This window comes from Blennius ocellaris, assembly GCF_963422515.1.
Source record: "Blennius ocellaris genome assembly, chromosome: 13".
NCBI lineage: Eukaryota > Metazoa > Chordata > Actinopteri > Blenniiformes > Blenniidae > Blennius > Blennius ocellaris.
Genome location: NC_137662.1, coordinates 18,939,136 through 18,954,934, shown reverse-complemented (window position 1 = coordinate 18,954,934; position 15,799 = coordinate 18,939,136). Strand labels below are relative to the sequence as shown.

Sequence of the window (15,799 nt, the reverse complement as noted above, 5' to 3'; positions counted from 1 at the left end):
AGGGAAAAAAAAGAGTGTAGCAAATTATAAGATGTAAAAATGTGCCTACCATTCTCCAGATAAGGAGGCGTACCTTCTGAAGGGTCGAGTCTGCGAGCCCTTCGCCCATGCTTGGAATTGTTGTGTACGAACATGTTGTCAGAGACGGCCAAGACATGGCCATCCACATTGACGGTCGTCGATACGACAACCTGCAACAGGAGTAAAGTTATAACATTTTAATACGCGGGCTGTAAGATCAAGGTTAATGCAGAAGAGGAAAACATAGAGCTGAAGTGCTGAGCTACAAGAAATACATGAGTGCCTGAGAATTCCTGTTGTGTCCCGGTTGATTATTACTGTTAAACCTCTTGCAGCGGTTGTATTCTTTGGACATATCACATTACAATTACGCTCGCTTCTCAGCCATTTTGCTTTCGCTTTTTAGTGTCTCGCATTTATGTACAGCTAATTGACTTTTCGATCACTAAAATACCATTTCCGTTTACCCACTCCGCCAACTGTCATCATAGCCGAAGCTGGGAATTATTGATCAGCTTGTCCATCTATTTGAGGATGGAAGGCCTCCCTTTTAAAATATTACTGGAGTCATTAGCAACTGAACCCGGGCTCCCATCCCATCACTCAACAAACATTTTACTAGGATCAAATTCCAAGTCACACTCCATATTTCATAATGCTTATTTTTGTTGTTGTTTTTTTGGCTACCGCAGTCCAAACAGCAAGCCGCATGTGAATGGCTAAAGTGTTTCTGAGCCGGAAACAGAGAGCCCCTCTCAGGTTTGCTTCGCCGGTAAGTGACCTCGGTGTAGCTGTGGAATTTAGGGGGGGGTGCTTTTTTTTTTTTTTTTTTTTTCAGGTTTAGTTTGGGGAGGGGGTGTAAAGGGGGCGGGGGGGGGGGGGGGGGGGAGAAAAGGGGAAGTGAAAGAGCTCCATTCTTGTGAGCAGGTTCAGAGCTGGGCCAAGCTGAGGATGATGGATTGGGCCCTTTCTGGCCTCCAGCTGGTTTTGGGGGGTAATAAGTAGAGTGGAAAGCATGCAGAATACACAACTTGGGCCAGAGAAACACCTATTGGTAGAGCATCTGGAAATCTGTTTAGGGGGTGAAAATGGCAAACTAACTGTTGGACGATAATCCGCACTAATTGAAAAAAAACGAGAGATCTTTTTGCTTTTTTTAGTTTCCCAAAAAGAGTGATGCAAAAAAAAAAACCCAACTTAGTTCTTGCATTCTTTTTGACACAGAGAAGTGAGAGGTGAAAGCCCTTGGTAGCTGTCACGCATCAGTCCACATTCACCCTGAGGGAAGATTTGAGGAGGCAGGGGAGGTCTGATGGTGGTGACATCAGGAGGGGACACCCTGTCTCGTCTGTTTCATGTCGAGGGCTTCCTCCTGGAGGATGCTGGCTTCTGTGTCTGTCACAAAGCGGCGCTGCCAGTTACGGACGCCCCCCTGCAGTTTGTCGTTACCGCAATAGGACAAATCACACTAAACACTGGCTGTCTCACCTTGACCTACTGGGCTGCTTGTGGTGAAAATGTCTGGGCTGGACGGATGGATAGATGATAAATGGATCAGCAGGGGGTCAATAATTCTAAGCCTTGACTACTTTGACACATCAGATGTGAGTGGGTTAAAAAAACAAAAAAAACAATAAAAGTGCTCTGTGGTCGTGTTGCGTTAGTGTAAATTGCTCAACTCTGTCAGCTTGCAGAAATGATGGTTTTCAGATGGCTCAAGGCGGTTTTCACTGGCTACATTAAGAAATGCATAAATGTGACATTAAATATATGCATTTGTGGGTAAGAAGGAGAGAGGGATGGAGAGAAAGCAAACATATGCGCTCTCAGTGTGTATGTTTATGCATCCATATGTGTGTGCGTGTGTGTGTGTGTGTGTGCCTCTCTGTGTCTGTGTGCGTGCTTGCGCATATGTGTGCACAAGAAGGTATGCGTTTCCGCTGCCAGACAGATCCTGAGTTAACACTGTTGTTACATGTGGTTGGATCGTCCTCCCCTCTGCGCCGGGGCTCAGAAAGCTGTCAGGAACACAATTGATGGCACTCTTAAATCCTGTATCCTTATTTGTGTCAGATGGTATTCTCTAATAAATATTCTGTCCAGAGCACACAGGACACAAAATCCTTCACTCTCTCTTTGCCTGGGTTTTGCCTCCTTCAGTGCCAATAATAAAAATGTATTCATATGTGAATCTGTGTCAGTGTGACTTAGTGCAACGCAGCAGCTGTAGCTGCTGCGTTTGCACACCTGTGTGTATGTATGTCTGGGAGAGGGGAAAAAAAGCACGACAGTGAAAGACAGAGACAGAAATAGACAGAGCTCAAGTGCAAAATAGATTTCAGTCACCTGGAATCTGCGCATGTCTCGTGGATTCCCTGCATTCTTCAGACAGTTCTGATTGCACTTGAGAAAGAACTTTAGGAAGAATCTGAAAGAGAGCACAAAAGAACACACCAAAAACTATTGTTAACAGCGTTAAAGGCTGAGAGGTGTACTTTCAAAGTGCGAGGATATTTCAACTGCATTCTACAAACGCTGAAGTTCTGCGTTCCCTCTTTCATTCATTCATTCATCACCGCACTCAAAGGCCGACGAGGCAGTTTGAAAAGTCGCTCCTTATTATTCGTTGAAAAATCAAGAGCATCAGTCTCTTTGTGATCTCATCCTCTCACCTGAGTTCATGGGTCTTTCCCAACACCCATCTGCCACTAACATACAGGAAGTCACTTGATATTCCACCCACCTCTTTAATCCCAGGACACCCCCTGTGCAATTAAAGTTCTCCTGTTCAATAGGGAAGCAAATGAGGCCCACCTGTGACCAGGTCTTGTTTGAAGAGCATCAGGGATAAAGGACCTAACAAGGTGAGAGCGCGCCACAAAACTTATAGTCCTGTCAGGCAATTAGGCGGACACTCCTGGGACCACCGTATGCCACACACACACAGACACATGCACATAACGCATACACACACCCATGTACTTGTGGGTGGGTGAGGCAATTATGCCACAAATTACAACCTGGCTAATCGTCTCTGAACAAATGTCACGTCTGAGTGAGATCTGGGCTTGGTTAGTTTGTAAGCAGCCGCCTTCTCTGGCTTTCTCTCGGGGTCTTGCTGAATTTATTGATAAGGCCTGGTATTGAGAGCTGGATATCAGATGTGGCCTCCCAGACATATAACAGACGAAGTGAAGAAAATTAACAATAAGGCCAATAAGAAAAATTATCTCAGATATGCCCTATTGTGTGAACTCTTACATGACCACACAGAATAAACAATGAAATCGACTTGTTGTTTTAACAAATTCTCCCCACTGAATCGTGACTGATTGTGCCATTGCTTTTTCCAATTCATTATAAATACAGCGCTATGATATTTATTTTTCATCACATTGCACTAGCATTACTATATGCAATACCGCGGTTTCCATTGTAATACTAACTTGGCTCACGGAATCACAGCGGCTCATTGGATTACCATAGATTGCACCATAGATTTACCCTGCCATTTCATTCAGCTAAATACAGTGGCTTGTGTGGCCTGCGAGGACGCTTTCACAACACTTAAGACTTCTCGTTCGCCCAGTGGGATCCTGGCCAGGCCATAAATCAGAGTCTGAAATGACCCCTCCTAACCCGGGCCACATTAACACATGCACTGGTCATTTAGAAGCGTTCTTCGATAGACTCCTATACCTTGTGCTTCACTGAGGGCCCAGGAGGGAGAGGAGAGGTGAGAAAATATTTCCACTCCACATCCAAGGAGCTTTGGCTCGGACATCAATAAAAGACGTTTTAACCCATGCCAGAATGCTGATTGCCTGTCGGTGTGTGGTGAGGCCATAAAAAACCTGACTTGTCATTAGTGCATTTCACTTGATTGTGTTCACTGTGTTTTTGGGTTGCATCTGTTGGCTGATCATCAAAATGACCATTATGTACTCTAATTCCCTGACCCTGTTTTTATTTCCCCAAAGAGTCATAATGTAGAGCAGCAGACATCTGCGGAAAGCAGACCTGAAATACGACTTTTATTTGTCTGTCGCCTCTCATACAGATTGGGTAAGGCCAGTGGTGTTTGTTTGTGCACGCTTGTGTGCACATTTCCACACGTGGGTCTTTTCTTTTTTCTTTTGCGAGCGTGTACGCGTCCATGCCTCGCCCGTTGGTAGACAATTTATGTCAGCGCGAGACATAGAATATATTTCCCAGCCAATGCACTGACTTCATAAAAGAAACACATTACTTTCAGAGTTAGTCTTGTCTCTTTTCTTGGATACTTTAATGCTTTTACATACTGTTTCTTCTGCAGCAAAACCAAAAGTTAAGAAACAATAAACACAAGAAATTGAGTGCCCACGCTATCATAAAGTAGCTCCTTTATGTTTACTGTTATGAAGGCAATTAAGCACAATTTCTCTCCTAAAAAGATAAGCTTAATTTTCATAGTCCACAGCAGTGGCAGTGCTATAGCATCCATTACATTTGAGTTGGTTAAGATTCTCCATGAGCACAGTGCAAATTGGTCCTTGGTGAAAAGGAGAGCAATTAAGACAAGGCCCCTCTCTCTCTCTTTTACTTCTTAAATATCTACAGAAGTTTGTGCTGGTGTTTTGGCACGCACAGAGACAAAAGGAGGTTGTTTAATTGTTTTTTAATGGGATATCAAGTCGTCGCTGCCATTAGATGTTGGCAATGGAGGGCAAAGGGGGATAGAGAGAAAGAATGAACTGCAATTAGGTTTGATTAAAGCTATCCTTCTCAATAATCAGCTGTTCTGACAGGACAGGGGGACCCTGGTGGCCGCTGAGATGGAGGAAGGTGTTGAGTGATATTAAGGCCAATGAAGGGGATATTAACATGGCTAATTAAAGCTCTTCCAAAGCCGGGAGAGGAGGCTCTCAGTGGACCGCACTGGATGAAATAATCGGCCAAGGCAGCTATCAGTTGGAGGAGAGAGAGGGAAAGGGGTGGGGTGTAGTCCATCTGAGGGAAGGGGGGAGTAGAGGGAGGGAAAGTGGGAGGCGTAAAGGAAAACTATGAAGTGTGAAGAAAGACAAAGAGGAAGACATCGACAGGCATATAGAGAAAGACTTCCAGGGCAGCCGCAGAAGCTCATTTTGACATCAACCCTCTCTGTCTGCATGCCCGAAGTCTGCCAGTATAACTAAGACCTGACATCGGCTTTTATCTCCCGACAGCTAGTCATACAGGTCCACAAATCAACGTTAAAACAATCCTGCTCATGCCTTGGTCTGAGGCAATTAATACGATTCTCCTGTAGTACCTCCATGCTCGCCCACTGCCGAAGCTACTAATCATGCCATAATGATTTCTCTCCCTCTGGTCAAAGGGGAAATAGATTGTCTCTTTAGTAATGCAGCAGGCTCTGCGCCTTCCACTCCCTGGCTTCACAGACCCGGTAATTGAGGAGAAAAAGGCCGACTTTGGCACTTTGACTGATTTGAGGGCTGCTAGACCCTCTTATCTTTACTCTGATCATTTTAGGCTGACACTCAAAGGAAGACCCATCGCCCTAATTCTAGCTCACCCTCTCCTATCATCAAACAGAAGGGAAATAGAAAAAAAAAAAAAAAGAAGCGAGTGGGGAAAAAAACAAACAGGCGAGGTGAGGAAGGCCTTCTCTCATTTAAATGGCCAACTTAATTGCCGGGTTGATGTCACTCATGCATAAATGTCCATCCCTTTGATTTGAGTGAAGAGGGCAAATAAGGATAATGTTGTATTATTAAGAAGGCGTTATCGACAGTGGAGGCCAGCAGTCCTGTCAATTTTGCTCATTTTTTTTTTGGTTCATTCTTTATTTAGATTTCTATTCTTTTTAATGACTTGTGAAAAATTCAAAGTTATGTCTGAGCTATTTGGAATTTATTTCACTGACTGACTCACTTAAATTACTTACTCTGTACTATTTTATTTTTCCCTCCAATAGTACACCTTGTTCTCATTGTTCAAAAGAGCTTTCCCGTATTTACCTCGGCCGTTACACAATACACTGACAGATGGCCACAGTATCTGTAAGAGTCAGGTATTGACAACTCTAAGCTCCTGATTGGTGCCCCAGCACTAATGACTAGCATGCAGTGTCCACAGCCGGCAGCCATGACAGTGAGGTCATCCGTTGCGGGGCGGTGAGTATCGATCACCACCCAGCTCCAGCCCATCAGGCCCCAGCTGCCTCCCAGACTCAATGGGCCCCTGTTACAAGAGCCCTGTAAGAAACAGCTTCCAACACCAGACTACAATCTGCTGACACCAGATCTCTACGCTGAGATAGTAGTACACGGGTCAATAGCGTATCGGATTTCCAAAACGCCAGGGTCTTAATGTCAAGCCTCCTGCCTCCCCTACCTACTGCTCCAGTTATTAGGCACTTCAGTGAACTGCATTCAGATCCCTGTTGTGACAAGGCGGAGCAGGTAAAACGAGAAATAGAGACACTTATAGATCTTAATCTGCCCGAACACTTATTTATGCAACTGAGTGGGCTCAGATATATATGCCAGTTAAGTCCCTGGGAGGCCGAACTGAGCTGCCCGGCCATTTCCGCAGCGTTCTGGTTTGCTACTGTCTTCTCTCGTCAAGCGGAGCTGTTTTTCTCGCCTTAGCCGAAGTAAACCACAGCACATTAACAATATTTGCTCTACCCCTGTACAAGCGCCGAGGGACCAGACCCACAGATCCTATCACTTCTTTATCAGGGAACAAGTGCCTCGCTATCCAACCTTATTGGGTTTGGAAGATTAACCCCTTCCACTTGCAGGCTCTGCCCGTCTCCTCTGAGAGCAGCAAGGCAGATGTCACTGTGATTATTACGGTTCAACATCAAATATCCCAACTACACTTCACTGAGAATTTATTGAGTATTTCCGAGGCCTTTTTTGTTTTTATTTCTTTGTTGGTTTTTTTTCCCCGACTGCCATTGTGGGTTCATTTTGTTGTTTCATATTTCATATTTTTGCTGGTGGTATACGTGTCGTGTGGGTGTCACAAATAATTTATGTGCTTCCTCTGCAACGTAAGATGTAGCCGTGTCCCTCCATTCATCCCTCTTTACCCTCTCCTCCACCATCCCCCTTTCTCTCTAATGGGCAGAGTGGCATTGACATTATTTCACTTGAGGATCCCTCACTCTGTCAATCCCTCTTCATTTACTCCATGGCTACAGGACTCATTATGGTATCTCTTCCTCCTTCTCTCTCTCTCACACTCTCACTCATTCTCCTCACCTCCTGTCTCACTCGCTCCCTGGCTATCCCTCTCTCTCTGGACACTGTTAGTTTCTTACTTAAGAGAATCGCTCGTCTTCACAAATGGTTTCACGTCAAACCCACTCCTTGCTAGCCCCTACTGATTCCCTTCAGGCTTTGGCACAGGTTTACTGTAACAGATTAGACGAAGAATCGGAGCTCCTGCTAACTATCCATCACTTGCTAACAGTGGACTAAGGCTGTGTGCTTTATGCAGCTTTTAGCTCCAGCACGCCACATACTGCATGTTTAGCCCCAAGCTTTCTCTCTGCCTCTCCCATCCCCTCACATCACGATACTGCTGAGGCTGTGTACTGTTGCACGCTGTTCTTTGTTTTACTCTGAAAACAGCTTTTCTGTTCCAGGACTTTGAACACAATATAATAAGACGCACAACATAAATAATTCTGCATTGTTTTGTGTTTCACGGTCCTGTTGTAAAAAACGAATCAAACACTGGTTGCCACTATAGAGACAACATCATCTACATTTGAAGAGGAATTCTTAAATATAACTGAATCATCAGCCGCACCATGAAAACCAGGTTATGAGGATGATTGCCGATAATGACTCCTGTGACAGTCTGCCCGTTGTCGGTCAAAAGGTTGCTGACATTACAAGAAAATTCACACAGGGTGACAAAGCAGCTCTCAGGAATATTTTATCTTCCCACCAGCTGGCTGCCATGGAGGTATCTCCATGTTATTTTTGCGCAGAAGGAGGAATACAGTGCTTTGATTACTGGTCAGCGCTGCAGCTCGGAGCCTTGAGGAAATACCAGTCAGCACCTCCCTGCACTAGTGAGATGGAAGATAAGCATATGTTGGAGTGACTAGCCTGGGTGAATAGTAGTATTTAGGGTGTTGGACGTGAGGTTGTGGAAGGCCCCAGAGCTGGTTCACAATGAGAGCCATACAGCGCCGTCCCTCTCCAGTGTGCACCTTGGACTGATCAGACCCGGGCCAGGCTCACAGGAACACAGCTGTACAGGGAAGGTCAGCAGGGGGGCTTTGACCGTTTACAGACAGCGCTGCCGGACCCAGCAGGCCAGCGGGGGCTGATTTGCATTTGGGTGTGTGTATCTGTGTGTGTGTGTGTGTGTGTGTGTTACATATAGGTCAGTGAGTCAGTGGTTTCTGTGCTGTCTGTCCATGCATGCTCAAATGTATGCTAGTGTATTTCTCCATCATATTATTACTTATGTATAATACATACATCCAAAGTGGCTGTCAGGAGTGGTCAGTCATCATGAAACATGAGGCAGCCACTCTGACAGCGCCACCACATTAACGTATTCTCAGAACAGTTTAAAAAAAAAAAAAACACCCACAGTGGACTGTCATGTAGGTAGGGGGGATAGAACCAGAAAGACAGAGAGAGGGTCGGTGCTTAAAGCTAACAGGTAACCTTTCTGTGCACCTAGGACAAAGGCAGGGGGAAAAAGAAAATGTCAAATTAAGAGAGGCCAGGCAGAGAGACGTGGCTGCCATATTTGTGTGAAAGCCCAGTGCTGTTGGCAGCAGAGATGGCTGCTTTCTGATTCATCTGGGGCCGTATGGCAAAGCTTTGTCAGTCTGTGCGAGGTATAAATAATTCAGGGTGAGAGATGGCAATTACAGGGCCCTGCACAACCAAAATGAATATTTTATAAGGACTAAAACTGCCCTGGAATGAATCACACACATGGAGTCACACACACATACACACTCGCACACACACACACACACACACACACACATGCGCGCAAACACAGGAGTAAGTGAATGTGCGCACACGCATACATGAACCCAAACACAACACACACACACACACACACACACACACACACACACACACACACACACACACACACACACACACACACACACACACACACACACACACACACACACACACACACACACACACACACACACACTCACACACACTCACACACACACGCGCGCAAAGGTAGCACATATGAACCTTTAGCATAGTTGTTGTATTGTTGACAATATAACTGTGATATTATATAAAGCTGTTCTTTGTTGGTTAATCATTTTTAATATCCTAGTGTGTTTGTGTGATTTCTTGCTGTGTTTAGCTAATGAGGGTGTTGTGGTTTCTTTTGTTTTTTTTCTGTTTTCGTGTCCCACAAAAAAAACGTGTTTATCATCATAGTAGTATCAATTTATGATTTAGTAAAATTGAATCAGCAGCTCATATGAAATACATTATAAATACAGTATTATATCTGGCAAAGTGCTGTAAATATATAGTAAAGATATAAACAAAAAGCGATCTCCAGGGAGTTGGAGTCTTTACTTTTGACCCTGTAAATATGGGTCTTTGTGTGTGAGCAAGGGGAGGAGGGGGTGTATGGAGGGGGGGGGGGGGGGGGGGGGGGGGGGTGAAATGCTAATGGGAAAAGATTAAACCCAAAAGCCGCCTGAAGCATTTACCTCTAAAAGGTTTTGTCTGTCAGGTTTCCTGCAAAACTCTGTCTTTATAATTCTGAGACAAAAAATAACATTGTTCCCAAGTCCTGAGGAGCGCAGTGGCTTGGTTGAATGGCCATTGTGTGGGCCTAGCTAATGATACCTTAGCTTTTGTGAGAGGGAGGCCAGGTAGGTCTGTGACATCAGCGCCACACAAGTGCTTCTCTGTCCGGATGTTTAGGGAAGGATTTCGCCCATGGTGGGAAAAGGGTATAGAAGAATAAACAGCTCCTGTTTTTTTGTACCAGGATTATGAACCCCACAGCTCAAGATGTGTATCAATGAAAAAAAAGCATTTCAATAAGTTCAATATATTTGAAAATCCTTACTATTTTTTGAAATCCCTATATGAAAAAGTATACACGTATGTGGATCTTTTTTTTTTTTTTTTGCAGACTGCTGTAGCAGTGAATGATGTAATTCCAGGAATGTCTTCTTTTTTTTTTTCCTGCATTTTTTTCCCCCCTTTATTTCTGTGTGAGTGTGGGCGTTTTGTCAGTCCAAAGGGAAGATGGCAACCCTCTGAGGGAGGAGAGACCCCAAGCATGAAGACACAGAACGCATGTGTTGGAAAAAGTGACAGCAAGGCAAATGCTAAGAGAAAGCTGCTTCCTAACCGAACCGCACACTGTTAGCGATACAGCTAGCTGTTGTGAAGGCAGCTGACAAACCCGTAGCGTGGCATGTCTCGCCCCGTTTGTGAATTTTCAAAGAGTGTGATTTGCAAATAACATGAGTCTCTGGGCATAGACTGGGCATGTAAGTACGGTGAATAAAGCCCCCCTGCTCTGCTGAGGGAAACCCTTACTTGTCAGCTCAGTTCTTTGTCAGGAACCTGACAGATAAATAGACAGTGTTTTGCCACTCACTCCTCCTGCCTTATGTACACAGAGGCGTGCGTCTGCTTCCACATACAGGTTGACTTGCTTTAGGGGAGGAATTTGTTGAAAGACACCCCACCGCTTCTCAGGGCAATGACTGAAAATATTGTGGGCCACTTCAGACAGCCTCAAACAACAAACAATGGGGGTTGATGTGTAACCAGATAAAAAGCAGATCGGATAGCGGGGTCTGAGCACCACTACAGGGCTTATTTTTCATGCAAATTACTACTAATGAGCTTCCTGAAATCTGACTAATTATATCAAAGTGATTTCTTTAATTAGTTTGTAATAATTCCTCACATAAACATCATAGTAAACAGATTAAGCTATATAAAAATATCAATTTGTCACACTTATATGAGATGCTGAGTGGTTGACTCTAATCTAGCTACTCCAAAACGCACACAGCAAACATCGATTACAGAATTAAATATGTACTTAGAAAATGTTTGGTAACATTAAGGAAGCATATCGTTTGCATATTTATCATGTTTTCTGCACAATGATGACTCTAACATATTACAAGGAAGGAAGGAAACTCCTGAAAGAGTAACATAATGGTGGGGGTAATCACTTTCACATACATCAATGGTGGGTAGAGTCGCCAGTTAATAATTCAGTACTATAATATAAAACACAATTTAAAATGTCTAATTATAAGCCATAAAATATTGTGCAAGTGTGTGGCTCAAATAGAGCGGGTGATATTGTAATCCAACATCAGAGATTACACGTGTGAGTGACTGGAGATACGAGATGCCAAATCCAAATACCTATTTGAAAAATAACAGATGACTTCAAAAAAGATAAGAAATTGAATTTATCTTCCACTTTGCACTTCTTGTTAATCCAACAACACTCCTCAAAGCCCTAAAGAGTAAAAATATCTAATATACTACCCGTCACAAGAGAACTCCGACGACTACCGATCTTTCTGATACCCTCAATCTGCACTGAGATGGATTAAACATTCAATTTGTTACTCGCCAGACCACCACCTATAGGTTCACCACTTACCATACAAATGGAAAACACGCTAGTAATCTATTAGCCTGCCTGGCCTGACACTGTATTATGTTGTATTTGTATTATATTTACTTCAGGGAAATTACGATTCAAGTCATATTTATCTTCATGTGGAAATGTGTGTCTAAATGGAAATCACCTATAGTGCGAGGGTGGATGCAGAGCAATACTAATGTGATCCATGAACCGTGCGATTTAGTCACCCTCTATGGATGCACTATGGGCTGATTCTACATATCAAACATGCTCTCCCCCTGTTAAAGCCCGTACCCAGAGCCCCCGATGCTGTTTGATAATTATTACGCTTACATTACAACACAAGACCTTGCCTGTGGAGCTGGAAGAGCCCCCCCCCCCCATACACACACACACACACACACACACACACACACACACACACACACACACTCACACACACACGTGCACATGCAGACATGCACACACACCCTTTGTCATATACAGTAGTAAACAGCTTCCCAGTAAGCTGTTTGCACTTCACTGCCCGCTCTAGGAAATAAAAACAAAGAGCAAATTGGGGGTTTTGCGTCTCAGTGAATAAATAAGGTTGTTTTACTCACAGAATCCATTACCTTTTAAAACATGTGCCTAATGCGCTGAGCCTTTTCATTCTACAAACAAAGCCTAAATTAGGAATTAAATACATTCGTATTTAGATAACGGCATTAGCTTTATGACATCAATGTAAAAAAGTTGGACGCCATCCATATCATTCCCATGCTTCCATTGTTACGTTAAATTGCAATATTAATCCTGGCTCAAACCAAGGTACTGCGCCTTTTATGCAGTACACTTGAATTATGCTATTGAAGTAATTGATAGTGATTCAGTCATTGAAGGTACTAATCCCATGATTCAGTTCATCTCTCTCAGTGCCATTTACCTCCAGATGTTTAGAGTTTGGGGTAATCAATAAAGAGGGAATAAAGATTGGCATTCACAATACTCCCCTTGACAAGCTCCAGCCGAATGTTTGTCAAGCAAATTAAACACACTTAGACTTTTCACCTGCTCCTACAACGACACCACATATGGCCGTGAAGTTAAAAATAAGAAACTGTGCATACATTACCATGCATAATGCACAACTCCCTCCATTTAATATGCAAATTTTGTAAAATATTACTGAATACCTTCTGTTCGGAATGAATAAATTTGAATTGCAATTAGAATAATCTTGTATAATTAATGAAAACTGTCAATTTTGGTTCCGAAGTAATTTGATTAGCATGTTGATAGGACACTTATCAAGTTCAGTAAACTGTTAGATTAAGAAGATGAAAAAAAAGATTCTAAGGATATTTTTCTCAACGGCTCTGACATTTTCCCTTGGCATTGTAAACAAAGACAGTAGCTGGCAAACTTCCTGAATCGAGGGGCGAGAAAGGGAGGGTGCAACAGAAAAAGAGAAATAGAGACGAGGACAGAGATAGAGAGCCTCTTGAGATAATCTGTGAATCTCAGTCCACAGATGAAAAGGAGTCTATCGTCAAGGCTCCTGAGTGAGCTACTCATCTCTGCCCTCTGCTCTCCAGCTAAACCCAAGTTTATGGGATTTATCTCGTGAACCATTTGTAGTTTTCACATCACATGATGAGTTAAAAACAGCATACAGCTTCTCTAAATGTTTTGAGGCTATAAATGTAGTGTTCTCAGCTAAAACCCACAGACAACTGATCCCAGCCTGCAATTCATCTGAGAGTAGCTATCTATTAGCGATCAACAAATTGATGTACGCCATTGTTGTATTGTATAAAACAGAACCATCTGTACTGTCTACAGATGAACAGAGCCAGTGACCTCCTTTTCCCCTCTCTTTCTCTGCTCATTAGCTATCCTGAACCTCTTTCTCTCCTGCCTTTAGTTTTCAAACCCCCAAATGAGACCTAAATCGCTTGCAATACAGGTTAGCTCGAGGAAGGGGGGGGGGGCAAACATCTGTCGCGCTAGGTACCCGCATGCAGCTCGGGGTATCTCCTGCGAGGAACTTTGGGAATGTTTAATTCATAAACGCTGTCATCCATGTAAACCTCCTGATTTCATAATGACTAACTCTTGGTGGTTTAATTAATTTAATAATGCCTTTCAGAAGCCATAAATGAAAGGGTCTCTGAAGTGGTGCATTAATTAGCCAGAGCCGATGCTGGCCCTGTCAGGCTGGTGGCTGTCAAAAGCAGGGCAGAGCGGAGGATGGGCACAGCTGACGTCCCGGGTTCAGAGGTCATGCCAATCACGCTCCTCACCACACTTAATGAGTCATAATTTGTCTCTAGTATACACATGTATTAGGGTCAACCTGTGGTCATGTCCATAATTCTCTCCCCTCGCTTGGGCTACATGAAAATAACTGGCGGGACGACAAGGTGGTTACAGTCCCGGTAATAAGCTGTGGCACGGCCACATTATGTTGCTACTTGTATTTACATGGAAACCACTTCGGAAAGAGCAATCCATCATGAGCTCTGCCTTTACCTTACATAAGGCTGCTGTCGTTAGACTCCGCATCTTTTGCTTTAATTACAGTGTTATGGCTTCTTGCTCGCAAGGTTACGGCAAAGAATAAATCAAACTTCATTAAAAGTCTCAGTAACTCAACGCATGAGCACACAAAATCATCACAGAACCAACCAGATTATATTCCAAACTAACTCCATGCATCTCATAAGGAGGTTGTTTTCCCTTTTCATATTTCATAAATATGAACCAGGGTGGTTTGTGTCTGTGCCTGTCCATTTATTACCATAAAAATCAGCTGACTGAAGTATCTCACTATCTGTGGAGGCAATTAACTGTTTTGAGAGAATGCGTAATACGGGACTTTGTAATGGTATCATTTGGAGTCAAGGCACAGATGCGCCGTGCGGAGCCATACTGTAATTAGAGAGAAACGCTGTACAGGTTTTCCACTAATTAGCAAATTATGCTGAAAATAGCATCAAGCTAATTAACAGTTATTATGGCATTTTTGAAAGTATGACTTTAATTAGCAAAGTCCTGACGCAGGCAATTTCAAACTCGTCTCTGCGAAGATGAGGAAGAAAAGAAAAAAAAAAACATGGGGCATGATCAAGAAGATACCCAGATTATTATGATGCTGTCAAAAACTAAAGGAAGAGGAGAGAAAAAAAACAGGAGGGGAAAAGAGAGACTGAGTGAGTGAGGGAGGGAGGGAAAGAAAGAAAGGAAAGAGGAGGAGGAGGAGGAGGACCGGGGGGGTAAAGCTTTTGTGTGTTGTGTCTGAATCTCCATCCAAATGAGGGGACATGTGTGCTGTGCCACGTTGCCAAGAGGAGCCCTGAGCCGTGTGCCCAGTGTCAGGTGGCAGCGGCTCACCCCTCAGCTACCAGGCGAAGACGAGAGTGAGCTCAGCTGGTGCCCACAGCCACTCACTTATTCTACTCCGCTGCACATTAAAGGAGCCCTCGAGTGGAGCCAAGCAACGCCAGCCAGCCAGCCAACCTGACAACAACACTCCACCTCCTCCTCATTTCCAACAGTTCCTCTTAGCTCGTCCAGGGACCCACCTTGGACCCAACGATGGCCGCTGACAGCAGTTGAACCTGGAGGACCGCTCATCCTTTTATTATACGGGAGAAAACATCTTTGTCATTGCCGGACATGTCTCGTGGAATTACTTCTGTTCGGAGAAATATCAGTCATTAGCCACACAATTGTTGATACGACGGGAGGTGTTGGGTGGTGAAAGTGTTTTCGGAGGCACCTGCGCGGCACCTTTTGATGGGAGGAAGTGTCACCAGCGCAAGTGGGGAAATGGGTAAAAGAGGAGTGGAAGAGATGGAGGAAGAGAGGAGTGAAGGAGAGGGGTGGACTGAAGGGTCTTTGAAGGCCCAGTGTGTGAGAGAGAACAGAAGTGTGCCTAGCCCCAGGCAGCCTACGGCTCAGGCCCATTAGCTAGACTGACCTTGCCCGCGCCTTTGTCTTTGTGCTCTCCTCCCGCTGCTTCCCCTTCTCAAGCATTCCCTTTTTGTTGTCTCCGAGCGAGATTGGGAAGGGGGCCATATCTTTCAGCTTTCTAAACCTCCCAACCCCCCAACTACTACACCCCCCCACCCACCCATCACAACTACCACCACCACAC

General features: G+C 44.1%; 1 protein-coding gene across 8 annotated transcripts in view; it reads right to left on the bottom strand.

Moving 5' to 3' along the window:
- The window catches only part of LOC308138533 (transcription factor COE3), a 70,000-nt gene that overhangs the window by 26,350 nt on the left and 27,851 nt on the right, over positions 1 to 15,799 (bottom strand). For 5 of the 8 annotated variants that reach the window (XM_080507687.1, XM_080507688.1, XM_080507690.1 and 2 more), the window contains exons 7-8: positions 2,368 to 2,449; positions 74 to 191 (exon numbers count right to left, since the gene is read on the bottom strand). In XM_080507687.1, the coding sequence (XP_080363813.1) occupies positions 74 to 191; positions 2,368 to 2,449 (200 nt within the window). Of the gene's footprint in view, positions 1 to 49; positions 192 to 2,367; positions 2,450 to 15,799 lie in introns of all 8 variants that reach the window. The other 3 variants (XM_080507686.1, XM_080507689.1, XM_080507691.1) reach the window with 1 other exon arrangement.